Below are 26331 nucleotides of genomic sequence, written 5' to 3' on the forward strand. Positions count from 1 at the left end.
TCTGAGAATTGTGAAGTATTTGTCCAAAAAAGTTTGGAGACAAAATTAGTCATAACTGGAGACACTGAGATTGGGGGCGTACAGAGCCGTTTAAAGGTAAAGATCTCTCTCTCCTTGCACAATGCAGGGCGTCAGCCCCTGTCACTGGACCAAGTACTAACCAGGATGATTCCATCCTACCTCTTTAAACTCCCCTTGCAGCTTCAGATCTGGTATTCTTCACTTCCTGTCCTAAGCTGCTGTGTCATGTGCTTGTTACATACCTGCCTTGTCCCCCTGTAGAGTTGGCTGTATTTTGGTGTTAAGGTCGCAGTGACTCCTGATTACTGAAGGCCGCACAGGCAGGAGATTTTGCAAAGCCTTTTCTAATACAAGGTACTAAGTGAAGGGGCTGTGGGAGCAGATCTGATGGGTTTTAAAGTCTGAATCTGGCTTACGGCTGGGCTTGGAAGGGTTCGATTTTTCTCAGGAATGTCAGGAAGCGTCAATTTCCGCATATACACGCAAACCCACGAAAAACCATTTGCACGGATGAAAACTGAAGTTTAAAGCAACTCAAGAAAAATTCTGCTTGAGAACTTGAAGTCCCACCTTCACGTGCTAAAACACACTAATGCCCGTGTTAGCGGAGCTGGCCCAAGGATGCCATTTAGGTCCATTTAACGTCTTGAATCTCAGCATCTACCATCCTTCAATAATTACGGTCTGACAGTCCCCCTGTAACGTCCTGCAACTGGACATTTCAATTGAGCCAAATCTTTAAAAATGCTTAAAATTAAACATCTGTCTGATGCGTTCAAGTTACTTAGAAAAGGGAATTTTGACAAGCCCTGTTTCTAACAGATTTAGAGCCACCAGGCTTCACTGCAGTAATAAATACTGCACCTCTCCGTGGTGCTGCTGAGAATACACGCAGAGAAACCGACGGGGCCTTCAAGTCCCAGGCAGCATCTGCACTGACAATTTTAGGATGATCTTCCAGCATCCCTCTGGTACAGAGGTGTCCATATGGTGTTCAGTCTGGATCCGGCCCCGGGGATCCCTGTCTGTGGCTGGTGTGACAGAATCTCGGCTTGTGCTGCAAAGAGGAAGTTTCCTACCTTCAGAGTCGCAAAGAAAACCTTCCAACCCTGGCCTGGTCTGAGCGACACAGCAACGCTGCCTGAGTCTGCAGCCAGCCTGCGCCCATCGCTCTGAGAAGGGGAAGCTGCCTTGGGTGTGACCAACACAGCAACACTGACTGAGTCTGCAGAGGGCCTGAGGTCTGCGCTACACTAGAAAGGTGGATCGACCCAGCTGCGTCGGTCAGGGAGATGAAAAATTCATACCCTTGAGTGCTGTAGTTAAACTGCCTAAGCCCAGCGTAGACAGCGCTAGGTTGATGAAAGAATTCTTCTGTTAACCCAGCTAGTGCCTCTGGGAGAGGTGGATTTAGTCCAGCGATGGAAGAACACCTGGCATGGTCAGAAATGAGCCTTGGGCCAGAGGGCCAGACAGCACTGATGCCAAAACAACTGGCCCTGCTGAAGATCTCCTAGCACTTCTCAGTGACGGCCAATGTCACTATGCACTTAGTGGGGCTCTGGTTGCTCTGCAGGGCTGGCAGATTTCTACTGCATTAGTAGCCCAAAGCCACTGATAAATTAGCCCCACACTAGTCCAATCTATTTATTGAAACAAAGGTTTTTTTAACAACACATTGATTGTACATCAGAGAGCAAATGGGAGTGTCCACGGATCCCTGGTACAGATCTGATTTTTAAAAATACGAACAGGCCCAGCAGGAGTTTGTCCACATTAGCACCAAAGCTATGAGATGACACTCCAGTTCAAAACCAACCCCAGTACGTGGGGGTGTGTGTGTCCTGGGACAGGAGGGGGTATTTGGGGATACCTGCAGCCTCATTCTCGAGGTGGGGGGCCGTGTCATACTCCCTGTCATGGTGGCAGGGTGGCTGGCGCAGGCCAGGGACATGGCGCCTACCCGACAGTCAGCACCTTGCTCCCGGCCTCTCCTCCCTCAGGGTGGGGAGCCGGGGCCTGGCCTGTCACCGCTCCAGGCTGGACCCTGGGGTCCCATAGTGGGACTGGGGGCCCAGCCAAGAGGCATTTGGCGGCTCCGTTTACCTGGCGGGCCGGGCCAGGGCAGGCGGGATCCGGCAGCTGCGGGTGCAGAGGAGGGACCCATCGGGGCGTGGCGAGAGTCTAGCAGCCAGAACGCGTAGAAAGAGCCGGGCTGTCCCGACGGGGCATGTTTGTCGGGTACGGGGGTACTGGTGAGTGCCAGCTGCGGGATTTAATGAGCCGTCACAGGGTGCGGTGCTTTGGGCTAGTTGCCAGCCATGACCACTGGCAGCCACCAGTAGCTCAAAACTGCGGTTCAGCAGCACGGCTGCCCTGTCCCAAGGCCAGGAGAAAGGGGAAGGGCCGAAGAGAAATCAGGATCCTCAGACTGACAGTGCCCAGGGCCAATGGGGAGCTGCCAATGCTCTATGTTAGCCCGATTGACAGGGAAGCAGAGCAATGAGAGAGTCAGGAGCCCGGGGGCTGCCTGAGGCAGAGCAGGGCAGAGCTAAGGGGAATGCAGTGGCTGAGCTGGGCAGAGCAGAGCCAGGGGGCCGAGCTGGGCTGGAGCAGCCAGGAGCAGGGGCAGTGAATTCCAGACGCACTGATGGGGAGCCAGGGCCAAGCTGCAGGGGGAGCTGTGGGTGCAGAGCAGCGACAGAAGGCACCGGCCGTGCCACACGTAACCCTGCAGCCGAGCGGCTGGGGTGAGCCTGGGGGACCTGGGTAGGGAGATGTGGCCAGACAAGAGGCTTTGCAGGCCAGCTCAGAGGGGGGCGTGATCGCAATGGGGCGGGGGCAGGGGGGCTGATGCTGGGGAGAAGGGTCCTGTCACCTAAGCCTGAGGGTCCATGGCTGCCACCAGGGCAGGTATCTGACCCACAGTGTCACCGCAGTGAAGCCAGGGCCTGGCAGGGAGGCCTGGGCTGGGTGAGGAGCAGACTGGGAACTTGTCTTTCGTCCCAGAGACAGCTGGTTGGAGTGTCCCTGTGCCCACCGGGGAGGCTGTTGTGTCCCATAACCCTTTCCATTTTTTCCTTATTTCCCTGGCCGTTGGATTGAGAGGCAGCCCAGCCTAATAGGCAGAGCACTGGACTGCAGCCATGGGGTCTATTGCCCGCTCTGCCACTGCCTGGCCAGTGAGCTTGAAAAAGTCCATTTTCCTGTTCCCATGCCTCAGTTTCCCCTCCCGCCCTGTGTCTAATTAGACTGTGAGCTCTTTAGGGCAGGGACTGTCTGTCTCATGCTCTGTGTGTAAAGTACCTGGCGCAAGGGAGCACCTTAGCGCCAGTCTGACAGACCATAATCTCATCCTCTGAGCTCGCCCAGCCCAGCTCAGCAGCGGGGGGTGGTTATGGTTTAACAGGAGATGAAATGATTCACGGCGCTTCACCTTTTCATGTGCTAGAAGCTGGTTTATTCTCACTGCTCAGTAGCCCCCAAGCAAAGCAAGCGCTAAGCCGCAGGGGCGCTGGGTTAGAGGCAAATTGCACTTGAATTAAAAACCCCTTTGTGGGACTCTGCGAACCACCCGACGGGTCCCTCCCAGGCACCAGCCGTGTGAAGATCCAAACACTTCACCCCCCCCCTCGGTGAGAGAGGCTGGCGGGAGCGGATTGTCGGGGCGAAAGGTGCTAGGGCTGAAAGCTTTGAGAGCCAGACCCTGCGGGGCCAGGCAGAGCTGAGGGTCAGGGCTCGGGGACACTTGGGTTCCCTTTGTAGGGGTGGGTAAATAGCGACCAATTTCTGGGGGATTCCAGAGGGAAGTTTCGCTGCAGATTTCAGCGGGGCTGGGGGCAGAGGAGGATTTGACTCTGGAACTGAGAATTGCTCAGAGGTTTAACACGGGAATGGAGGCGACATTCCCTGAGCTGCCCAGGGATTGGCAGGGCCATCGCTGCGGAGCTCGGCTCTGGATTGGCCCCATCCCCTGGGTGCTGTAAGACCCTGGGCCTGGCTGTGTGTGGAACCGGGCTGAGCCGACGTGCCAGGGCCGGGCAGGAGCCAGGGGCTAGGCCTGGCGTCTGCCGAAGGAAGCAGCCTGGGGGAGGCAGGTGGCTCCCAGGCGCCATTAGAAATCTGAGCCCCCTGGGCAAGAGGGCAGCCGAGCCCACGGGGAGACGACAGCGTAACCCCAACTCTCAGATCCCTGCTCTCTGGGCCCCAGGAGGCAGCAGGTGGGCGAGAAGCGCGAGGCTGCCCCCTGCTGGGGGGCGGAGGTGCAGCTCGAGCAGGGTCAGCGGTGGGTGCAGGGGCTGCAGGGACTCAGGCTTGGAACCTGGGCCACCGGGTGATGACATTGTAGAGGGCCTCCCCGGGGGATTCGGTTGCCTTCACATTGCGATGCCCCTTCAGGATGTAGCTGCTGCTTAGGGAGCCCCTGTTGACGGCGCATTGGATCAGGTCCTGGGCGGCGTTCAGGGCGGCAGTGTTGGGGACTCTGCCCGCAGGACACAGCAGCCCCCTGTTAATCTCACCCTGGCCCCTGTCTGCTGCTCAGGGGATGTGACTGTGGCCTGAGTAAATAACCCCCCTCTGCCCACGCATTCAGTATTGCATCCACCTGCCCACATTTGCTTAGCCGAGATCCCTCCCCTTCCCTTTCCTGGCCCCATGCTCCAGCCCTGTGCCCCATGGAGGGGAAGCTTGACAGCGGTGGAGCCCAGTGGGATGGTGGTGAGGCCCAGCTGGGTTAGCCCCCTGCCCTGGGTGTCAGGTCGGCAGGGGAGAGCAGGTGTGGGCGGGAGCCCTGCAGGAGGGATTCCCAGCCCCCCTCGTACTGGAGAAGGTGCCCAGGAAGCTGAATCCCAGCGATATATCGTTCCAGCCGGAGGTGTGGGTCCCCCTCGTTCTCCAGCCTCTGCCCTCGTAGACTCTGCCGTCCTCGCCGATCAGGAAGCTGCAGGCAGAGTGCAGTGTGAGACCCGTACAGGCACGTCGGCCGCAGCCTCCCCGCCCCATCGCTCCCGGCAGCTCCCCCAGGGTTGTCGCTGGCCCTGCCCGGCTTTGAACCTGGGACCCTCGGAGCTAGAAGCTCATGAAGGTAAAAACCCACTGAGAAAAGGGACTGAAATGGGGGGCTAACCTGTAATGCTCTGCTTGGCCATTAGGTGGCGCTGTGTGTAACACCGCTTATGGAAACAGCCCTGGGCCCCACCAGGACACAGCTGGGGGGCGAGCGAGGGCTGTAGCCGGCCCAGATGTGGGGCAGGAGAACAGCCCTGGGACCCACTGCCCCGCGGGAAATTCCCAGCTGGGTTTCCATCCCCCGACGTCACCATCACCGTCTCTGAGCGCACCCTCCCCGAGTCCCTCTTTTCAGCCCAAACCATTAAATATAAAAATAAAATCTCTTCTGTGGAGAATCCCCCCTGCCCCCAGCTCTCCCCCGAGTGTGGTCTCTGCTGCCCTCTGTGGTTGCCCGGGGGCAGTGGCCCCAAGTCTCCCCCATAGCTGTGGGGAGGCTCCCACCCCACCTCGCCCCACTCACTTGTAGCCGATGTCGGCCCAGCCGTTTGAGTCCATGTGGTAGCTCTGGATGCCCCTGACCAGCTGGCTGCAGGAGGCCTGTGAGGTGCAGGAGCTCCCTGCCGTGTGGTAGATGATGACGTAGGGCACTGGGATGCTCAGTGGGACCGTGCTTGTCGGGGGCCGGGCCCCCCACTGGGAGCGGGAGACGATGGTGGGACAGCCTGTGCCATGCGGGGGAGGGGAGAAAGGGCCGGGTTAATGTGGGTGCCCCCCACCTGCCCCAGCCCACGCAGCAGGATCGGGCCCAGGGCTGGTGCTCTGAGTGAGGCCGGGGCCGCGGCAATGGGGTGAGGGTGGGGGCCAGCAAAGGCCGTGCACGGCGCAGGGGGGACGGGCAGCCCCTGCGTTAAATGTGACGGGGCTGGAGAGAGGCCTGGCCGGGAGCCTGCTCACCGAGCAGCACCCGCCGCCGGCAGCAATGGGGCGAACAGGGAGCCAGTGGAGGAGGCTGGGCTGGAGATGGTGGGGGGGCTGGTGCTCCAAACTCACCCCAGGCTATAGAAGCTCCCACTCAGGGTGTGCGGCTCAGATCCCACCGCTCAGATCCCACCTGTCCCCTCTGCCCCCTCCGGTCATTTGCATCCCTCCAGCCCGTCCCCTCCACTCCACTGCATCCCTTTCTCTCTCTCTCTCCATCTGGGAGGCTCTCCAGGCCCCTGGTGCTTGTTGTCTCCCACTGCTGAGCCCCTTGTCCCTCCTGCCAGGTCCCTTCAGAGACGGGGTGTGAAGGATCGAGCCCGATGTCCCAGAAACTGGACCTGACCCTGAGAAAAGGCTCATTGTGCAAAATCAGCCAGTGGAACTCGCTGCCACTGGATGTCACTGAGGCCAAGAGCAGGATCCAGCAAAGGGGTGTGACACTCTAGGGTCAGCTCCCTGTGGGCAGGGTGAGGGGCCTCGTCCCTTGGGCCGATGAACTCTAGGGCTCTGGGAACGGGCAGCAGGGGACGATCCAGCCCTGCCTCATGGAGGGATTGGCTGGACGGGAGACAATGGGCATCTTCAGCTCTGCAGGGGCAGGACCAGCCCCGGGTGCCAGGGCAGGAGACAGGTTAGTCGGGCTCCTCCATCATTAATTTCCCACTTGTGGGTTTCTGCTTCCTCGGTTCTCAGCTGCGTCAGGGATTCCCAGCCCTTCCCCTTTCCCCGGCCCGGGGGATCCGAACTCACCGAGCGCCGCGGCGCAGAGCGCTGAGAACCACATAACCTGTGTCAGCAGCATCCTCCTCCTCTCGCTCAGCCCTGTGGGGAAATGCGCCATCACAGCCGGCCTGACACCCCCAGGAGGGGGCGCTGCTGGGCCAGAGCCAAACACCCCCAGAGCCCCTGGGTAGCAGATCCCCCAGTGCTCAGGCTGCCCTGGGCTCCAAGCCCAGCTTGTCACCTTGCCCTTCCCAGATCCCCCTTCCCCCCGGGTCCCCATGGCAGCCCCTTGAGCAGCAGGCTCGGCATTGGCCCCAGCTGTACTAACAACCCCTGCCCAGCTGGGACTGCGGGTAGAAGAGCCGTGCTGGGGGCAGAGTTGGTCCATGGATACCAGTGCCCTATGGGGTGCAGAGGGGGGCTGGCATGTGCCCACCTGGATTCCTGCAGAGCCGGGAGCAGAGTGAGCTCTGGGCACCGGCACCTGCTCCTCTCTATAAGTGCCTGGGAGGGTGACGGAGTGAGGCCAGGTAGTTGGTCAATAAACCATCCTGCTGATGCTGGCGGGAGCCCAGCCACGGAGGAGGAAGGCGTGTGTGGGGGGGGATTTCACCCGGGGCTGCGGTTGCTTAAGACCAAGCCGAGCTCTTGCAGCCGGGCTCAGGGGTCTGTAGCAGCACCAGGCCTGACAGACTGCGTCCGAGTGGGTATCACCCGGCCAAAGCCCCCGAGTTGGGAATCTGGGATGTGGGTCTGCCTAGTCCTGAGTGGCTAGTGTCAGGGACAGGCCGTGTGCCTCTGGCCCCGGCCGGGGAGCCCTGGCCCAACCTCCACCTCGGGCTCCAGCAGGGCCCCAAGGCGGCTTTCTGAGCAGTGCCGGGCTAACCATGGTGCCATGTCGCTGGGCCCAGAGTCAGAATGGGCCCCGGCCAGCCCGATCCCCCGGCCTGCTCCTGCCCTTGCTCCACCCCCATACGCATCCCGGGGGACTGCAGCATGGGTCTGGCCTGCCCTGCACTCACCGGGCGGTGGAAGTGGAGCGACCCGGCCCCAGCCCGTTCTGCTCTGCCAGCTCATGCTGGGGGGCGGTTTCTGCCTGGCCCCCAAGCCTGGGGAGATGGAGCAGTGAGGAAGGGTCATGGGATGGGGAAAAGAAGGGGATGGGGGATGGGGGGAAGCAGGGGCAGGGGAAAGAGGCAGTGGGGAAGGAAGGGGGTGGGGTGGGAGGGGGAGGAGATGGGGCAGTGGGGAAGGGGCATGGGATGGGGAAGAGAAGGGGGTGGGGGGAAGTGGGGGCTAGGGGAAGAGATAGTGGGGAAGGAAGGAGGTGGGGTGGGGAGGAGATGGGACAGTGGGGAGGGAGCGTGGGATGGGGACAAGAAAGTGATGGGTGAAGTGGGGGCAGAGGGGAAAGAGGCAGTGGGGAAGGGGTGGGGTGGGGAAGAGAAGGGGGTGGGGGAAGTGGGGATTGGGAAGAAGCTGGAGCCCAGCATGCAGATTTGTGAACAGTGCCCTCCTGCCGGGCTGCTCCCACCGCGCTGTGCCTCATTGCCCCCAGCCCGCCCTTCACGCTGGAGACTGACCATCCTGCCCCCCGTACCTTGCCCCACGAGGGCCCACAAAAAGTTAATCTGGCCCTGCATCTGAGTCCTGCCCCTGGAGAGCTCTGCGTCACCCTCCCCCCGGTCACTTCCCGCCAGCCTCCCCAAGCCAGAGGGAAAAGTGAAAATGGAACAAACCTTAGGAGACGTCTCCGACCCTGCAAATGCTCAGAGTCCTTCCCCTCAGCAGCTCAGGTAGCGCATCAGCGGGGCCTGCCGCCGAGCTCCTTCTGCAGAGCTGTCGATCCCAGCTGGGCTCACCTCCGCTGGCACCTTTCAAGGGAGCTGCTCTCTGCTCCCTGCCAAGCTCGTCCTCCGGCCGGGCAGAGCCCTGCACGTGGGGCAGGGGACTGTTTTCTTAGCACACCCACCCCACCCTGCCTCCTGCTAGTAATATCATCATCATTAAGGCTAAGGGGTAGCCGTGTTAGTCTGGATCTGTAAAAGCAGCAAAGAGTCCTGTGGCACCTTATAGACTAACAGACGTATTGGAGCATGCATCCGACGAAGTGGGTATTCACCCACGAAAGCTCATGCTCCAATACGTCTGTTAGTCTATAAGGTGCCACAGGGCTGCCCTCAGGACCGCTGCTCGGGTGCTTCCCGGGGCCAGCTGCCTCGGGTCTGCCTAAGCCTCTGCCCCGAGCTGTGAAAGTCATGGAGGTCACGGAGAGTCAGAGCATCCGTGACTTCCGCGACCTCTGTGACAGAACTGCAGCCTTCGTCATCATCACTGTGATGTTTTATGGCATTTGTGAAACACGTAATGATATCAGTGGCTTCTTTTTCCTTCCAGTGTTCCCATGTGTGTGGGCTCTTAATTTAATCATGTTTCTGGGATTTTGGTACCTCAGGGTCTGGCAAAGAGAGGGGTCCAGGGGGTCCGGCATATCGAGTGGCCCTTTGGGGGCCGTCTCCCAACTCCAGGACTGTACGTACGCAAAAAATCCAGCTCCCTTTTTGGGGTTACATGGTGTTTCCCCCTCCCAGCACTGAGTCCTTCCCTACCCCCTTTTCCTAGAGCAGGGATTCTCAAACTGGGGATTGGGACCCCTGAGGGGGTCGCGAGGTTATTACATGGGGGGTCGTGAGCTGTCAGCCTTTACCTCAAACCCTGCTTTGCCTCCAGGATTTATAATAGTGTTCAATATATAAAAAAGCATTTTTAATTTATAAGGGAGGGGGGGCTGTCGCACTCAGTGGCTTGCTATGTGAAAGGGGTCACCAGTACAAAAGTTTGAGAACTACTTCCTAGAGGGCTGTGATCGGTGCTCTCTGGGCTATGTCCATTTATCCTTTGATCAGATGTACCTTTTCCCAGCAGTTTTTCCACAGCTGATTTCTGTGTCTCACCAGCCTCAGGGAAGACACTCCCCCGCCCCCTTCCGTCATTCGGGTCATTTGCATTCTCACAAACCACCACCTGGCAATTTTCTGGTCTTGACTCTTCTGCTGTCACCGACATTGGAGCTGCATCTTGGTTTAAAAATACACCGTTACATTCCAAAAAGTTCTCAGAAACAGCATCCTGAAAAACTGGGACCTGGATTGGGGTACCGTCTGGCACCCCTTTCACTGTCCCTGAGAAGTCAGCTGTGTGACTGCTCCTCTCCAGGAGGTCGGTTATACAATTCCTTCTTAAAACCTGGGTCCCAGGCCTTGACGTTAGGAGTGTAATATACCATCACATTGAAAGGAGATTACTCTCAGACTGACCTGACCCATGGCCAAACTTCAAAGACTGGTTAGGAAGATACGTAAGTGACTAGAGCTTTGAAATGCAGCCTGCATTGTTAGGGATAGAAGGGGAGGTGTTTGCTCAGGTGTTGTGATGTAAGCAAACAAGTCTTGTCTATTGCTATAGCTTTGATTCAAAGATCAAAAAAGGAATATTGACATTTATGATGACACTTGCGTGAAATAGTATTATTGGCTCTATGTCTCTTTGAAGGTTGTGATACCTGTATATGAACTGTTTAATGGATAAATTACACTATGCTAATTGCCAGGATGGTTGGGAGACAGAAGATTAAACTTATTCTCTCAGGCCAAGAGGCTGCTGGAAAATGTATAAAAACCTTGGGACACGATCCTTCTTCATCTCCGATCTGCTTTGGGTTTCAAGAGGGGGAAACCTTAAGCCATAAGAATTGTGGAGTCACCCTGAATACAGACATTGGACTATAATCTGTGGACTATTTCCAAAAGGACTTTTGGCAACTACAAACTCATCTCTGCTGTGTACCTGAACCTCAGGAACTGAATTCAAGTCTGTCTGTATATTGATCTTTTAACCAACACTCTCTCTCTTTTCTTTTTAAATAAATTTTAGTGAACAAGAATTGACTATAAGCGTGTATTTTGGGTAAGATCTAAGTTCTAATTGGACCTGGGCGTGTGGCTGATCCTTTGGGGTTGGAAGAACCTTTTCTTGTATATGATGAGATGAGATTTTCAGGAATCATCATCCTATCTGACACGTGTGTCTGGATGGAGGCCTGAGGCTGGGCACTTTAAGGGAACTGCATTATTGGGACTTCTGCGTAACCAGTGAGATAATACAGAAGCTGTTTTGTGCTGGCTTGGGAAATCTAAATCCTGGAATAGCCACCAGCGTTTGGGGTTTGTCTGCCCCGTTCTGTTTGCACTTCACCCTAATTGAGTGACCTCAGCTGGCTCCCACGGGCAGCATCTTTACAGAGGCTGAGTGCCTGGGTGCACAGATGCTGACTCACCCGTTTGGTCCTGCGCCTCCTCTCCCAAGTGATTAAGGAGGAGACTGTCCTGTACTCCCACTATCCTTCCCCAGTTTCCTCCTCAGGGCCCCCCTCTCAGACACATCTCTCTGTGCTCCCTAGGAAGGGGACCGTCCTTTCTTCAGCTGCAAAACCCTGCCAGCTAAGAACTGGGACAGTTTCCTTAATCACTGACAATACCTCTCCTTCCTCTGATTCTGAAGGCATGTTGCCTTTTTGGGGGAAAGGAGCTAGTCACAGCCCCTCCCGTACTTGGAAGCACACGGCTTCCCTGTGTTACATCCTCTATGGCCATTTCATTGAACACATTCAGACTTTACCAGTTAATTTTGCAACCAGGGTAGGAACTCTCATGGCATCAGGCATTTCATGCACTAGACACAGCCTTTCAAATGTAGTCAGATATTCAGCAATATCGTCTGCCTCATTGTACGCAGGACATAAATGGTCCCAATTGTGGATTCTTGGAGTGATGGGAATCGCTGGGGTCAGTGGGTTCCGATTCTACTTCTCTAGCAGGTTCAGTTGGTGTTTTCACTCTTTTTCCGTCAAAGCCTTCCAGGCCCTGTTATCATTCAGCACAACCGCATGTGGGGCCCACGCCCAGCTGGATTGCGTGAATGCTCCCGGAGCCACTCATGAATCAGGGAGAGAAAGGCACCAGCCCAATCCCCCCAGTTCCCAGCACGGTGCCTCAGGAAAATACCATCTTGCGCTGCTCAAGATGAGCCATGCAGATTTATTAATTGGTTCACCAATTCATCAATGGAAAGTGGATATATACCAGGCTTGGTAACCTGAGCAATTTACCAGAAACTTCAGGCAAACTCACTGGTACGATAAATGGTCAAAGAAATTTATTGACTACAAAAGATAGATTTTAAGTGATAGGCAAAAAGTTAGAGTTAGTTACCAAAGGAAATTAAATATAAGCAGGCAGTCCAAACTCTCAACCCTATTAGCCTGGGCAACATCTAGATTGCTCCCCTCCAGGAGGTCGGTTACACAATTCCCTCTCAAAACCTGGGTCACAGGCTGAGTGCCTGGGTGCACAGATGCTGACTCAGCCATTTGGCCCTGGGCATCCTCTCCCAAGTGACCAATGAGGAGACATTCCTGTCCTCCCACTATTCCTTCCCCAGTTTCCTCCTCTTGGCTTCGCTCTAAGACACATCTCTGTGCTCCCTAGAAAGGGGTCCGTCTCTTTTTCAGCTGCAAAACTCTGCCAGCTAAGAACTAGGACAGTTTCCTTAATCACTGACAACACCTCTCCTGCCTCCGATCCTCAGGGCATGTTGCCTTTTTTTTGGAAAGGAGCTAATCTCAGCCCCTTCCATACTTGGAATCACCCTGCTTCCCTGTATTACAGTATCACAGGAATCCTCACCCACCTCAGTGGTTTCTGAGATCCAATCACCGTTCCCTGGGCTCTTCTCTGGGACACATCTCCCTATGGTCCCTAGAGTGGTGTCTGTCCCTAGTTCACCAGCATCCTGCTATCAGCTAACAACCTGGTGTGACGTTATTGATATAATCTGGGACCATATAGAGCATGGTTGCAACCAAGGTCCTGTAGTGGCACCAAATCTTATGTAAAGGGGGTCATATAAGGTGTCTAAGACCAGGTTCTGGGTTGCTGGTTATGATTATGGTGTCTATATGTATGTATGATTTTGTAGTTGAAGTTATGAGTATTGGCTCTATACTGTCTGTATTTTAAATTTGTGCTATGCTTCTGGGTGACACCCCTGCAAGTTGGTGTTAGCCCTGCCTAGCCTGCTTGATGGCCCATTAAGGACCATCAGCTACACAACTGACCCACTGAGAGAAGGCAGATATGCCTTGTAATTCAGCAAAGTATGCAGGGACTTGCCCGTGTGACTCCAGACTCCATTTTGCTGTAATTTTCCACAGTAAGGACAAAGAGGTTCTTACACCTGGAAAAAAAACATAAAAGCAGTGGTGAGCTCCAGCCGGTTCGCACCGGTTCGCAAGAACCGGTTGTTAAATTTAGAAGCCGTTTTAGAACCGGTTGTTCCAGGACAACCGGTTCTAAAAAGCTTTTAAATTTAACAAAGGCTCGGGCAGCTGTCCACCCGGCCCCCGGCCCCAGCTCACTTCCCCCTCTCCCCTGAACGCTCCACCCTCCTTCTCCTCCCTCTCCTCTGCTTCCCGCGAATCAAATGTTCGCGGGAAGCCTGAAAAAAGCAGCAGGCAGGTAAGCCAGGTGCAGGGAAGGGGGCGGGACGGCTCCCCCTGGCCCCGGCCGAGCGCCCCAGCCCGGTCCCAGCCAAGCACCCCCGGCTCGGGCTAGTCCCGGCTGCGCGGCTCAGACTTGGCCCAGCTCGGGCCCCGCGGCTCCGGCCCCGGTGCCGGCCCGGCCCGGGGAGTCGGGCCCCACAGCTGCGGCTCCGGCCCCGGCGCCGGCCCGGCCCAGGGAGTCGGGCCCCACGGCTGCGGCTCCGGCCCCGGCGCCGGCCCGGCCCGGGGAGTCGTGCCCCGCGGCTGCGACTCCGGCCCCGGTGCCGGCGCCGGCTCGGCCTGGCCCGGGGAGTCAGGCCCCGCGGCTCCAGCCCCAGTGCCAGCCCTGCCCAGGGAGTCGGGCCCCACGGCTCCAGTGCCAGCCCGGCCCGGCGGAGTGGACCCGGTCCCGGCCCCAGGCAGTGTGGTAAGGGGGCAGGGAGCAGGGAGGGGGTGTTCGGTGGGTTGTGGAGGGGTGGATAGGGGTCAGGGCGGTCAGAGGGCAGGGAACAGGGGGATTGAATGGGGGCAAGGATCCCAGGGGGCAATCAGGAAGGAGCAGGGGTTGGATGAGGTGGTGGGGGCACTCAGAGACAGAGAGAAGGGGTGGTTGGATGTGGTAGGGGTCCCGGGGGGGCATCAAGAATGAGAGGAGGGGTTGGATGGGTCTGCAAAGGGCAGTCAGGGGACAGGGAAGGGGGGGAAGATGGGTCAGGGGTCCCGGGGGGGTGTCAAAAACATGGGGGGTTGGATGGGGCACGACCCCCCGGGGGGGCACGTCCCCGTCGTGAGGTGAGGAGGAGGGAACCGGTTGTTAATATTTTGGCAGCTCATCACTGCATAAAAGGCTGATGCCTCATCTCCATAGGGTCTTCAATCCTGCTTCTTACCTCTGGAGGAACTTTGCTACAAAGAGAAGCTCTGGACAAAGGACTGATGACCCATCCCAGCTGGGGATGTACTCCAGAGACTTGATTTGAACCTGCAGTTTACTCCATCACTGCTACAAGCCCGAACTAAGAACTTTGCCATTACTGTATGTAATTGATTCCATTTAACCAATTCTAGCTCTCATCTATATCTTTTTCCTTTTATGAAAAACCTATAGGTTTTAGATTCTAAAGGATTGGCAACAGCGTGATTTGTGGGTAAGATCTGATTTGTATATTGACCTGGGTCTGGGGCTTGATTCTTTGGGATCGAGAGAACCGTTTTCTTTTATTGGGGTGTTGGTTTTCATAACCATTCATCCCCAGGACGAGTGGCACTGGTGGTGATACTGGGAGACTGGAGTGTCTTAGGAAATTGCTTGTGTGACTTGTGGTTAGCCAGTGGGGTGAAACCGAAGTCCTCTTGGTCTGGCCGGTTTGGTTTGCCTTAGAGGTGGAAAAAACACAGCCTAGGGCTGTAACTGTCCTGTTTAAGCAATTAGTCCTGAATTGGCACTCTCAGTTGGGTCCCGCCAGAATCGCATCGTCACACCTGGACAGTTCTCTCCCTGGCCAGCATTACACCCCCATCCCTTCCTGATGTGGTGTTACCTCCAGCTACATTGCAGGACCTGGCCTCAACCAATCTCCCACCTAGAAACATGTGGCTTCCCCATGCTGCAGAAGAATCAAGGAGATTCTCTTCCATTCTCTTAGCAGTTCCGGTGACCGTACCCTTTTCCTCAGGGGTCCCAGCATAAAACTCCTTCTTGCTGCAGGCAAATACCTTAATCTAAAGCTACACGGAAAAAATTATTACCAAGACGCAGGTTGTCATAGGTCTCACCCCCACTTAGAGCTTTTGGGTTCCAATGTGGGGACCTGCACTGGTTTCCCTCTAAACTAAAATCCTAGTTTAGATCTAGTAAAGCTGCCACCACTTAATCAGATATGTGGATTGAGACACAGTCCTTCCCCAAAATCCTAGGGGATTCCAAGAGCCCCAAATCCATGGAGTTCTTACACCCAGGAGAAATAAACCATTCCCCCCTGCTTCCTCCCCCCTCCCTTTTCCTAGGAGAGACACCGGGATTCACTACAGAGGGATGCTTCCCTCCTCTTCTTTCCCTAAGAATCCACCCAAGGAAAGATCCACCAAGTCCTTAATAGAAAAGAATTTATTAAAGAATAAAAAGAAAAGTCACTCTCTCTGCAATCAAGATAAAACAATACAGGGTCTAAACTTATCAATCTCTGGAGAGAATTCCCCCTCCCTTCTTTCTCAGTAAAAGCAATCACAGTACAGACTTAAAGAAATTCTATAGCAAAACACAGAATTGCAAATACAGAAATAAAAGTATAAGAATACTAGTTCCTTGCTAATACTCACTAGCTTGAATAGAAGAATTTATTGCAGAAACCTGGGAGGACTTGATTAAGATGTCTGGACTCTCTTAATTTCCAAGAGAGACTCTCTAAGAAAACAAAGAACAGGGGAAAAAAAAACCTCCACAGGGATTTGAAAATATCTTGTCCCTGATTGGTCCTCTGGTCAGGTGTCCACAGGTACTGCTTGTTAACCCTTTACAGATAGACAAAAACCTTAACCCTTAACTAACTGTTTATGACACAGGTAAACTAGGGGGTGCTCCATTACTCGCCCCACCCCCAGTCAAAACACTTGCAAAATCTTCCCACATCACACGGATTTTAGCTAGTGGTAGCAGGAATCTGGTTTTGCCCACTCCCACAATCTCTGCCCCAATCTCTGCCCTGTCCCAACGCCAGGAGAAAGGGGAAGGGCCGAAGAGAAATCAGGATCCTCAGACTGACAGTACCCAGGGCCAATGGGGAGCTGCCAATGCTCTATGTTAGTTCAAATGACAGGGCAGAAGACCAATGAGAGAGTCAGGAGCCTGGGGTCCATCCTCTGTGTGAGCTGGGGCTGCCTGAGGCAGAGCAGGGCAGAGCTAAGGGGAGCACAGCTGGGCTGGGGGCAGAGCAGAGCCAAGGGGCCGAGCTGGGCTGGAGCAGGCCAGAGCTGGGCGCTGGAGCAACAGAGACCCGCCGCGCCAATGGGAAGCCAGGGCCGAGCTGCAAGGGGAGCCGTGGACCCAGAGCCGGGAGAGTGGGCGCCGGCCGTATCACACGGTACCCTGCAGCCAAGCGCGGCAAGCGGCTGGGGACAGCCAGGGGGACCTGGGCAGAGGGCCCAGCACAGAGAGACATGGCCAGACAAGAAGTCTTGCGGGCTGTCTCGGAGAGGGGTGTGTGACCCCGATGGGGGGTGGCTGATGCTAGGGAGAAGGGTCCCGCCACCTGAGCCTGAGGGTCCGTGGCCACCACCAGGGCAGGTGTCTGACCCGTGATGTCACCGCAGTGGAGCCAGGACCTGGCGGGGAGGCCTGGGATGGGTGAGGAGCAGACTCGGAACTTCACTTACATCCCAAAGACGGCTTGTTTTGGTGTCCCTGTGCCCACTGGGCGGGGCCCTTGTGTCCCATAATCCTTTCCATTTTTTCCTTATTTTCCTGATCGTTGGATTGAGAGGCAGCATAGCCTAGTGGGCCGAGCACTGGACTGCAGCCATGGGGTGTGTTCCCTGCTCTGCCACTGACTGGCCCGTGAGTTTGGAAAAGTCCCTCTTCCCGTCCCTGTGCCTCAGTTTCCCCTCCCACCCTGTGTCTAGTTAGACTGGGAGCTCTTTAGGGCAGGGACTGTCTGTCTCACGCTTTGTGTGTAGAGCTCCTGGCATAAGGGGGCATTTTAGTGCCACTCTGACAGACCATAATCTCGCCCTCTGAGTTCTCCCAGCCCAGCCCAGCGGCGGGGGGTGGTTATGGTTTAACAGGAGATGAAATGATTCACGGCGCTTCAACTTTTCATGTGCTAGAAGCTGGTTTATTGTCACTGCTCAGAAGCTCCCAAGCAAAGCAAGCGCTAAGCCGCAGGGGCGCTGAGTTAAAGGCAAATTGCACTTGAATTAAAAACCCCTTGGTGGGACTCTGCGAATCACCCGACGGGTCCTTCCCAGGCACCTGCTGCATGAAGATCCAAACACTTTGCCCCTCTCGGTATGAGAGGCTGGTGGGAGCGGATTGTCGGGGCGAAAGGTGCTAGGGCTGAAAGCTTTGAGAGCCAGACCCTGCGGGGCCAGGCAGAGCTGAGGGTCAGGGTTCGGGGACACTTGGGTTCCCTTTGTGGGGTGGGTAAATAGTGACCAATTTCTGGGGGATTCCAGGGCCTGGGCTGAGCCAACGTGCCAGTCCCGGGTGGCAGCGAGGGGTAGGCCTGGCGTCTGCTGAAGGAAGCAGCCTGGGGGCGGCAGGTGGCTCCCAGGCGCCATTAGAAATCTGAGCCCTGGGGGGAAGGTCAGCAGAGCCCAGGGGGAGACGGGAGCGTAACCCCAACTCTCAGATCCCTGCTCTCCGGGCCCCAGGAGGCAGCAGGTGGGCGAGAAGCGCAAGGCTGCCCCATGTTGGGGGGCGGAGGTGCAGCTCGAGCAGGCAGAAGCCACGGGCAGGGTCAGCGATGGGTGCAGGGGCTGCAGGGACTCAGGCTTTGAACCTGGGCCACCGGGTGATTTCCTTGTAGAGGGCGTTCCCGGGGCAGTCGGTCTGGCCCACGTTGCGATGCCCCTTCAGGATGTAGCTGCTGCTTAGGGAGCCCCTGTTGACGGCGCATTGGATCAGGCTCTTGGCGGCGTTCAGGGCGGCAGCGTTGGGGACTCTGCCTGCAGGACACAGCAGCCCCCTGTTAATCTCACCCTGGCCCCTGTCTGCTGCTCAGGGGATGTGACTGTGGCCCGAATAAATAACCCCCCTCTGCCCAGGCTCTCGATTGGCCACGTCGAGGTCACTCTCACTCCCCCCCACATTATGTTAGGTATTGCATTCCCCTCCCCCATTGCATTTGCTTAGCCAAGGTCCCTCTCGTTCTCCCTTCCCCCACCCTTTCCTGGCCCCATGCCGCAGCCCTGTGCCCCACGGAGGGGAAGCTCGACAGTGGTGGAACCCAGTGGGATGGTGGTGAGGCCCAGCTGGGTTAGCCCCCTGCCCTGTTGTCAGGTCGGCAGGGGAGAGCAGCTGTGGGCGGGAGCCCTGTAGGAGGGATTCCCAGCCCCGCTCGGGGCCTAGCTGGAGAGATCCATACAGACGGGACCCACGTACTGGAGAAGGTGCCCAGGAAGCTGAATCCCAGCGACTTATGGTTCCAGCTTGTGGCGTGGGCCCCCACGGTGCTCCAGCCTCTGCCCTCGTAGACTCTGCCGTCCTCGCCGATCAGGAAGCTGCAGGCAGAGCGCAGTGTGAGACCCGCACAGGCACGTCGGCCGCACCCTCCCCTCCCCATCGCTCCCGGCAGCTCCCCCAGGGTCGTTGCTGGCCCTGCCCGGGTTAAACCTGGGACCCTCAGAGCTAGAAGCTCAATCCTCTGCCATGCAGATAAAGACCCACTGAGGAAAGGGCATGAATGGGGCGGCGGGGGGGGGCTAACCTGTATTACACCGTTTGGCCGTTAGGTGGCGCTGTGTGCAACACCTCTTATGGAAGCAGCCCTGGGCCCCACGTAGACACAGCTTGGGGGGCGAGCGAGGGCTGTAGCCGGCCCAGATGTGGGGCAGGAGAACAGCGCTGGGACCCGCTGCCCCGCGGGAAATTCCCAGCTGGGTTTCCATCCCCCGACGTCACCATCTCAAAATATTTCAGGGAGCAAAATCTCGAGCCAGGTTTTCGTTCCGGGGCGTCAGGCCGGCCCCGGGGAAAGGCGTCGATAACGCCGGCATGGGGCCGTGTCACAGACGAGCTGGGCACAGGCCGCATGGCATCTATGAGCCAAGCTCGTGGCACAGCCCAGGGGCTCCCTGCGGCCCTCCATCCCCCCACCAGCTCCGTGATTTCCCCGTCCCATCGCCCGCTCTTCAGGGACTCCCTCAGCCCCTCCCCAAACTGCCCCTGCCAGGGACTCTGTGCCCCCCTGCCCCTCCCCTTATGCCAGAGTCCCATTCTCACCCCATGCCAGGGTGCTCTGTGGACCCCCACTTCCCCCCACTGTAGCTGGGTCTCTGAGCGCACCCTCCCCAATTCCCTCTTTTCAGCCAAAAGTATTAGCTATAAAAATAAAATCTCTTCTATGGAGACACCTCCCCTCCCCCAGCTCTCCCCCGAGTGTGGTCTCTGCTGCCCCCTGTGTCTGCCTGGAGGCAGTGGCCCTGAGTCTCCCCCATAGCTGTGGGGAAGCCTCCACCCCACCTCGCCCCACTCACTTGTAGCCGATGTCGGCCCAGCCATTTGAGTTCATGTGGTAGTTCTGGATGCCCCTGACCACCTGGCTGCAGGAGGCCTGTGAGGTGCAGGAGCTCCCTTCCGTGTGGTGGATGACGACGTAGGACACCGGGGTCTTCAATGAGGCCCTGTTTGTTGGGGCCCGGGCCCCCCACTGGGAGCGGGAGACGATGGAGGGGCAGCCTGTGCCATGCGGGGGAGGGGAGAAAGGGCTGGGTTAATGTGGGTGCCCCCCACCTGCCCCAGCCCACGCTGCAGGATCGGGCCCAGGGCTGGTGCTCTGAGTGGGTTGGGGCTGCGGCAATGGGGTGGGGGTGGGGGCCAGCAAAGGCCGTGCATGGCGCAGGGGGGACGCGCAGCCCCTGCGTTAAATGTGACGGGGCTGGAGAGAGGCCTGGCCGGGAGCCTGCTCACCGAGCAGCAGCACCCGCCGCCGGCAGCAAAGGGGCGAACGGGGAGCCAGGCCGGGCTGGAGGGAGGCCAAGCAAGGGCTGGGCTGGAGATGGTGGGTGAGGCTGGTGCTCTGAACTCAGCCCAGGCTGGGGAAGCTCCCGCCCAGGATGTGCGGCTCAGATCCCACCCCTCAGATCCCACCTGTCCCCTCTGCCCCCTCCGGTCATTTGCATCCCTCCGGCCTGTCCCCTGCTCTCTGCAGCCTTTCCGCCCTCTCTCCATCTGGGAGGCTCTCCAGGCCCCTGGTGCTTGTCTCCCACTGCTGAGCCCCTTGTCCCTCCTGCCAGGTCCCTTCAGAGACGGGGTGTGAAGGATCGAGCCCGATGTCCCAGAAACTGGACCTGACCCTGAGAAAAGGCTCATTGTGCAAAATCAGCCAGTGGAACTCGCTGCCACTGGATGTCACTGAGGCCAAGAGCAGGATCCAGCAAAGGGGTGTGACACTCTAGGGTCAGCTCCCTGTGGGCAGGGTGAGGGGCCTCGTCCCTTGGGCCGATGAACTCTAGGGCTCTGGGAACGGGCAGCAGGAGACGATCCAGCCCTGCCTCATGCAGGGATTGGCTGGACGGGAGACAATGGGCATCTTCGGCTCTGCAGGGGCAGGACCAGCCCCAGGTGCCAGGGCAGGAGACAGGTTAGTCGGGCTCCTCCATCATTAATTTCCCACTTGTGGGTTTCTGCTCCCTCGGTTCTCAGCTGTGTCAGGGATTCCCAGCCCTTCCCCCTTCCCCGGCCCGGGGGATCCGAACTCACCAAGCGCCGCGGCGCAGAGCGCTGAGAACCACATAACCTGTGTCAGCAGCATCCTCCTCCTCTCGCTCAGCCCTGTGGGGAAATGCGCCATCACAGCCGGCCTGACACCCCCAGGAGGGGGCGCTGCTGGGCCAGAGCCAAACACCCCCAGAGCCAATGGGTAGCAGATCCCCCTGCGTTCAGGCTGCACCGGGCTCCAAGCCCAGCCTGTCGCCTGAGGGCAGCATCTCAGCCCTGCCCAGACCCCCCTCCTCCCTGAGCTCCCCGGGTCCTCATGGCAGCCCCTTGAGCAGCAGCCTCGGCGCTGGCCCCGGCTGTAATAACACCTGCCCAGCTGGGGCTGCGGGTAGAAGCTGGGGGCAGAGCTGGTCCATGGAGACTGGCATCCTGTGGGGGGGGGGCTGGCATGTGCCCACCTAGATTCCTGCAGAGCCGGCAGCAGAGTGAGCTCCGAGCACCGGCACCTGCTGCTCTGTATAAGCGCCTGGGAGGGCTACGGGGTGTGTGTGTGTGTGTGTGTGTGAGGCCAGGAAGTTGGTCAATAAACCGTCACGCTGATGCTGTTTGGGAGTCCCAGCCACCGAGGAGGAAGGACTGGGGGGGGGGATTCTACCAGGGGCTGCAGTTGCTGAAGACCAAGCCGGGCTCATGCAGCCGGGCTCAGGGGTCTGTAGCAGCACCAGGCCCGACAGACTGTGTCCGAGTGGAAGGGAGCGATTGTGGCCTGGCAGCGCGATCCCGGGGGCAGAACCTTCATCCCATCCTGGGCAAGGCTGGGCACAGAGCACAACCCGGCCTGGCGAGCTGGGGAACGCAGCACCGGGGGGACAGCATGTCAGCCACCGTCCGTGCCACCATTTCCTGCTCCGACCAGTCCAGACATGTTGTGTGCCCCAGCTTCCCTGAACTCCAGCTGCAGGGCATTGGAGGTCCCAACCTAGATCAGGGCTGTATTGGGCCGGGCGCTGCCCAGACACACAGTAACCGAGATCAAGGCCCTGTCATGCTGGGTTCTGCCCAGACACAGTGACTGAGATCTGGGCTCCATCTTACCAGGTGTTGTTAAGTGCTGAAGGTTGGAATGTTGTTTCCTCACTAACGCAGTTTAGGCTGCCCGGTGCGTCTGTTCTTGGAGCTCCAATGTTACCAACACTAATAACAGACAAGGCGGCATGTGAATTCAGCAGACGTCAATGGTACTTATAAAGAAAGACCACAGCACAGTCTGGTGACAAAGGCCCTCAGCCAGGTTCATTGCCCTGAAGGCGCAGTCCCATCGCCCTGGATCCGTTGTTACAGGTTCACTAATACGAGTGCGCGGTGGCAAGGAGCAGCTCGGGCAGCAGTGAGAGTCACCGCTGTCCCCTGGGCCACGCAAAGCGTGACGGCGAGATACCCCGAGGGTAACAGACTGACACAAACATCTTATGTCCCTGCTTACGTGTGTCACAAGATTAATTTGTTACCTCCTCTTGGTCCTTTTGTCCTGGTTGGACAAAACCTCCCTCTTCATTATTTTGTCGAACCATCTTATTTTGCACTAAAGTACAATGTATTTGTATCAGCTAATCTAGATTTATGTAAATCTCTAGTGCCTAGGACACTTGCGAGAACTTTGCCAAGTACCTGAACTGCACAGCGAAATGTCAGCATTTGCTCTAACCCATGGCCTGACTTTGGTTCACAGCCTCTGGTTCAGGCCTCAAATCTTGCCCCAGGCCCAGTGCTCCAGGCTCTCTGTACTACCCCGGTCGCTGCACAGACACACAGTGACCGAGATCGGGGCCAGGGAAGGGATCTGCGCCCACAGCTCCCACCTAGTGATCGGGTGAGGGTATGACAGGTGCTCTCTGTCCTGGTACCCGTTGGTAGCTGCTCCCACCCTGTGCTGTCTGTCCCCTCCTGTCTCGTCCTCTGACTGGGTCATGGGCCGTGTCCAGTAATGAGTCCAACAAATGCTAGTTCCACTGCTCAGCAATGGGCTTTAGGCATCGCCCGGCCAAAGCCCCAGAGTCGGGACTCTCTGAGACGTGGGTCTCCCTAGTCCTGAGTTGCTAGTGTCAGGGACAGGCCGTGTGCCTCCAGCCCCAGCCGAGGAGCCCTGGCTCATCCTTTACCTTGGGCTTCAGCCGGGCCCCAAGGCTGGCAGCTGAGACCTGTCCCTGGAGTGCTCTGCGTCACCTCCCAACCCTCCCTGGTCAGTTCCCGGCCACCTCCCCAAGCCAGAGGGAAAAGCAAAAATCAAACAAACCCAAGGAGACGTCTCCAACCCTGCAAATGCCCAGAGTCCTTCCCCTCAGCAGCTCAGGTAGCGCATCAGCTGGGCTTGCCACCGGGCTCCTTCTGCAGAGCTGCCGATCTCAGCCCTGCTCACCTCCGTGGGCACCTTTCAAGGGAGCTGCTCTCTGCTCCCTGCCAAGCTCCTCCTCCGGCCGGGCAGAGCCCTGCACGTGGGGCAGGGGACGGTTTTCTTAGCACGCCCACCCCACCCCGCCTCCTGCTATTAATATCATCATCATTAAGGCTAAGATTTAGTCACGGGTACTTTTAGTAAAAGTCATGGACGGGTCACAGGCCATATATAAAAATTCACAGCCCGTGACCTGTCCGTGACTTTTACTATATATGTAACCCCGACTAAAACTTAGCAACTCCTGGAGCCCGGGATCTGCTGCGCTAGGGGGCCCTGTGACGGTTAGCCCCTGCCCTGGCCGCGGGGACTGACTGCCCCCAGCCACCCCTGCTCCGAGGCCCTGCGGACGGCTGCTTGGGCACTCCCCAGAACAAGCCGCCCTGGGACCGCTGCTCGGGCGCTTCCCGGGGCCAGATGCCTCGGGGCTGCCTGAGCTGCTGCCCCGAGCTGTGAAAGTCATGGAGGTCACGGAAAGTCAGAGAATCCGTGACTTCCGCGACCTCTGTGACAGAACTGCAGCCTTCATCATCATCACTATGATGTTGGATGGCATTTGTGAAACACTTAATGATATCAGTGGCTTCTTTTTCCTTCCAGTGTTCCCATCTGTGTGGGCTCTTAATTTAATCATGTTTCTGGGATTTTGGTACCTCAGGGTCTGGCAAGAGAGGGGTCCAGGGGGTCTGGCATATCGAGTGGCCCTTTGGGGGGCTGTCTCCCAACTCCAGGACTGTACGTATGCAAAAAATACAGCTCCCTTTTTGGGGTTACACGATGTTTCCCCCTCCCAGCACTGAGTCCTTCCCTACCCCCTTTTCCTAGAGCAGGGATTCTCAAACTGGGGATTGGGAGCCCTGAGGGGGGTCGTGAGGTTATTACATGGAGGGTTGTGAGCTGTCAGCCTTCACCTCAAACCCTGCTTTGCCTCCAGGATTTATAATAGTGTTAAATATATAAAAAAGTGGCTGCTATGTGAAAGGGGTCACCAGTACGAAAGTTTGAGAACCACCATCCTAGAGGGCTGTGATCGGTGCTCTCTGGGCCACGTGCGTTTACCCTTTGATCAGATGTACCTTTTCCCAGCAGTTTTTCCAAAGCTGATTTCTGTGTCTCACCAGCCTCGGGGAAGACACGCCCCCTCCGTCATTCGGGTCATTTGAATTCTCACAAACCACCTGGCAATTTTCTGGTCTCAACTCCTCTGCTGTCACCAGCATTGGAGCTGCATCTTGGTTACATTCCAAAAATTTCTCAGAAACAGCATCCTGAAAAACTGGGACCTGGATTGGGGTACCCTCTGCCACCCCTTTCACTGTCTCTGAGAAGTCAGCTGAGTGACTGCTCCCCTCCCAGGAGGTCGGTTACACAATTCCTTCTTAAAACCTGGGTCACAGGCTGATCAGATGCTGACTCATCTCTTCAGTCCTGGGCATCCTCTCCCAAGTGACCAAAGAGAAGATATTCCTGTACTTCCACTATTCCTTCCCCAGTTTCCTCCTCTGCCCCCCCTCTAAGACACATTTCTCTGCGCTCCCTAGGAAGGGGCCCGTCCCTTCATCAGCTGCAAAATCCTGCCAGCTAACAACTGGGACAGTTTCCTTAATCACTGACAACGCCTCTCCTGCCCCCGATCCTGAGGGCATGTTGCCTTCTGCTGGAAAGGAGCTAGTCTCAGCCCCTCCCCTACTTGGAAGGACCCTGCTTCTTTGTGTTACAGTGTCACAGGAATCCTCACCCACCCAGTGGTGAGCTGGAGCCAGTTCCCACCAATTCACGGGAACCGGTTGTTAAATTTAGAAGCCCTTTTTGAACTGATTGTCCCGGGAGGGACAACTGGCTCGGAAAGGGCTTTTAAATTTAACAAAAGTCCCAGCAGCTTCCAGCCCCAGATCACCTCACTCCACCTCTGCCTCCTCTCCTGAACGCTCCCCCGGCTTCTTCTCCCTCTCCCCGGCTTCCTGCGAATCAGCTGTTCATGCAAGAAGCCTGGGAGGGCTGAGAAGGAAGCAGCGGCTTCCCGAAGGTGAGCTGGGGCAGGGAGGCGGGAGCGCGAGGAGGATCCAGGCGCCGCACGGCTCCGGCCTGGCCCCCGACCCTGTCCCCGGGTGGCGTGGCTCCGGCCCGGTCTTGACCTCGGCTGGCCAGGAGGCATGGCTCTGGCATGGCCCCGGTCCCGGTCAGCTGGGCGCCCTGACTCTGGCCCCGGCCGAGCACCCCGGCTCCGGTCCCAACCCTGGCCCCGGCCCGGCCCCCACCTCCAGACAGTGCGGTAAGGGGGCAGGAAGCAGGGAGGGGGTGTTGGATAGAGGGCAGGGGAGTTGGAGGGGTGGATTAGTGTCAGGGAGGTCAGAGGACAGGGAACAGGGGGATTGAATGGGGGCAAGGGTCCCGGGGGGGCAGTCAGGAAGGAGCAGGGGTTGGATGGGGCAGTGGGGGGCAGGCAGGGGCAGGGGTTCCAGGGGCAGTCGGGACAGAGAGAAGCGGTGGTTGGATGGGGCAGGGGTCCCGGGGGGGCATCAGGAATGAGAGGAGGGGTTGGATGGGGCGGCAGGGGGCAGGGAAGGGGGGTGGATGGGGTAGGGGTCCCGGTGGGGGGGCATGACCCCCTCGTGAGGTGAGGAGAAGGGAACCGGTTGTTAATATTTTGGCAGCTCATCACTGCACCCACCCCTGTGGTTTCTGAGATCCCACCCCCCCTTCTCTGGGACACATCTCGCTATGTTCCCTAGAGTGGGGTCTGTCCCTGGTTCTTCTGCAACCTGGACAATTCTCTCTCTGGCAGGCACTACACCCCCATCCCTTCCTGAGGTGGTGCTGCCTCCAGCTGCAGTGCAGGAGTCGGTCTCAACCACCCCACACCTGGAAGCATGTGGCTCCCCCGGCTGCTGAAGAATCAAGGAGACTCTCTCCCATTCTCTCAGCGGTTCCTGAGACCTTCTTACCTTTTCCCTCGGGGGGTCCCAGCATAAAACTCCTTCTTGCTGTGGGCAAATACCTTAACCTGAGCTACACGGGAAAAGCCATTACCAAGAAGCAGATCAACTAGGAGGTGTTCTATTACCCCCGCAGTCAAAACACTTTCCAAATCTTCCCAGCCCACATGGATTTTAGCTAGTGGTAGGAGGGATCTGCCATTTGGCCAGGTAATATACTAGCTTTTGGGAC

The 26331-nt window shown here is 57.5% G+C and overlaps 1 protein-coding gene across 1 annotated transcript; it reads right to left on the reverse strand.

Moving 5' to 3' along the window:
• Positions 1–3721: 3721 nt before the first annotated feature.
• Positions 3722–22680, reverse strand: LOC123350503 (peptidoglycan recognition protein 3-like). The gene is made up of 10 exons (XM_044989115.1): positions 22571–22680; positions 20754–20825; positions 19529–19759; positions 18435–18553; positions 17826–17998; positions 8601–8670; positions 6766–6837; positions 5555–5756; positions 4845–4963; positions 3722–4508 (listed from the first exon to the last, which is right to left on the reverse strand). The coding sequence occupies exons 1-10, from the start codon at positions 22678–22680 to the stop codon at positions 4330–4332; spliced, it is 1347 nt and encodes a 448-aa protein (XP_044845050.1). The 3' UTR covers positions 3722–4329.
• Between the last annotated feature and the right edge of the window lie 3651 nt (positions 22681–26331).

This window comes from Mauremys mutica, chromosome 15 (assembly GCF_020497125.1).
Source record: "Mauremys mutica isolate MM-2020 ecotype Southern chromosome 15, ASM2049712v1, whole genome shotgun sequence".
In the NCBI taxonomy this organism is placed as follows: Eukaryota; Metazoa; Chordata; order Testudines; family Geoemydidae; genus Mauremys; species Mauremys mutica.

Coding starts and splice junctions, on each gene's coding strand:
- LOC123350503 (XM_044989115.1), bottom strand. CDS start 22,680: ATGACCCAGTCAGAGGACGAGACAGGAGGGGACAGACAGCACAGGGTG. Junction 19,760..20,753: donor GCTCTGCGCCGCGGCGCTTG/GTGAGTTCGGAT, acceptor ACATTAACCCAG/CCCTTTCTCCCCTCCCCCGC. Junction 4,964..5,554: donor TGGGCCGACATCGGCTACAA/GTGAGTGGGGCG, acceptor CTCTGCCTGCAG/CTTCCTGATCGGCGAGGACG.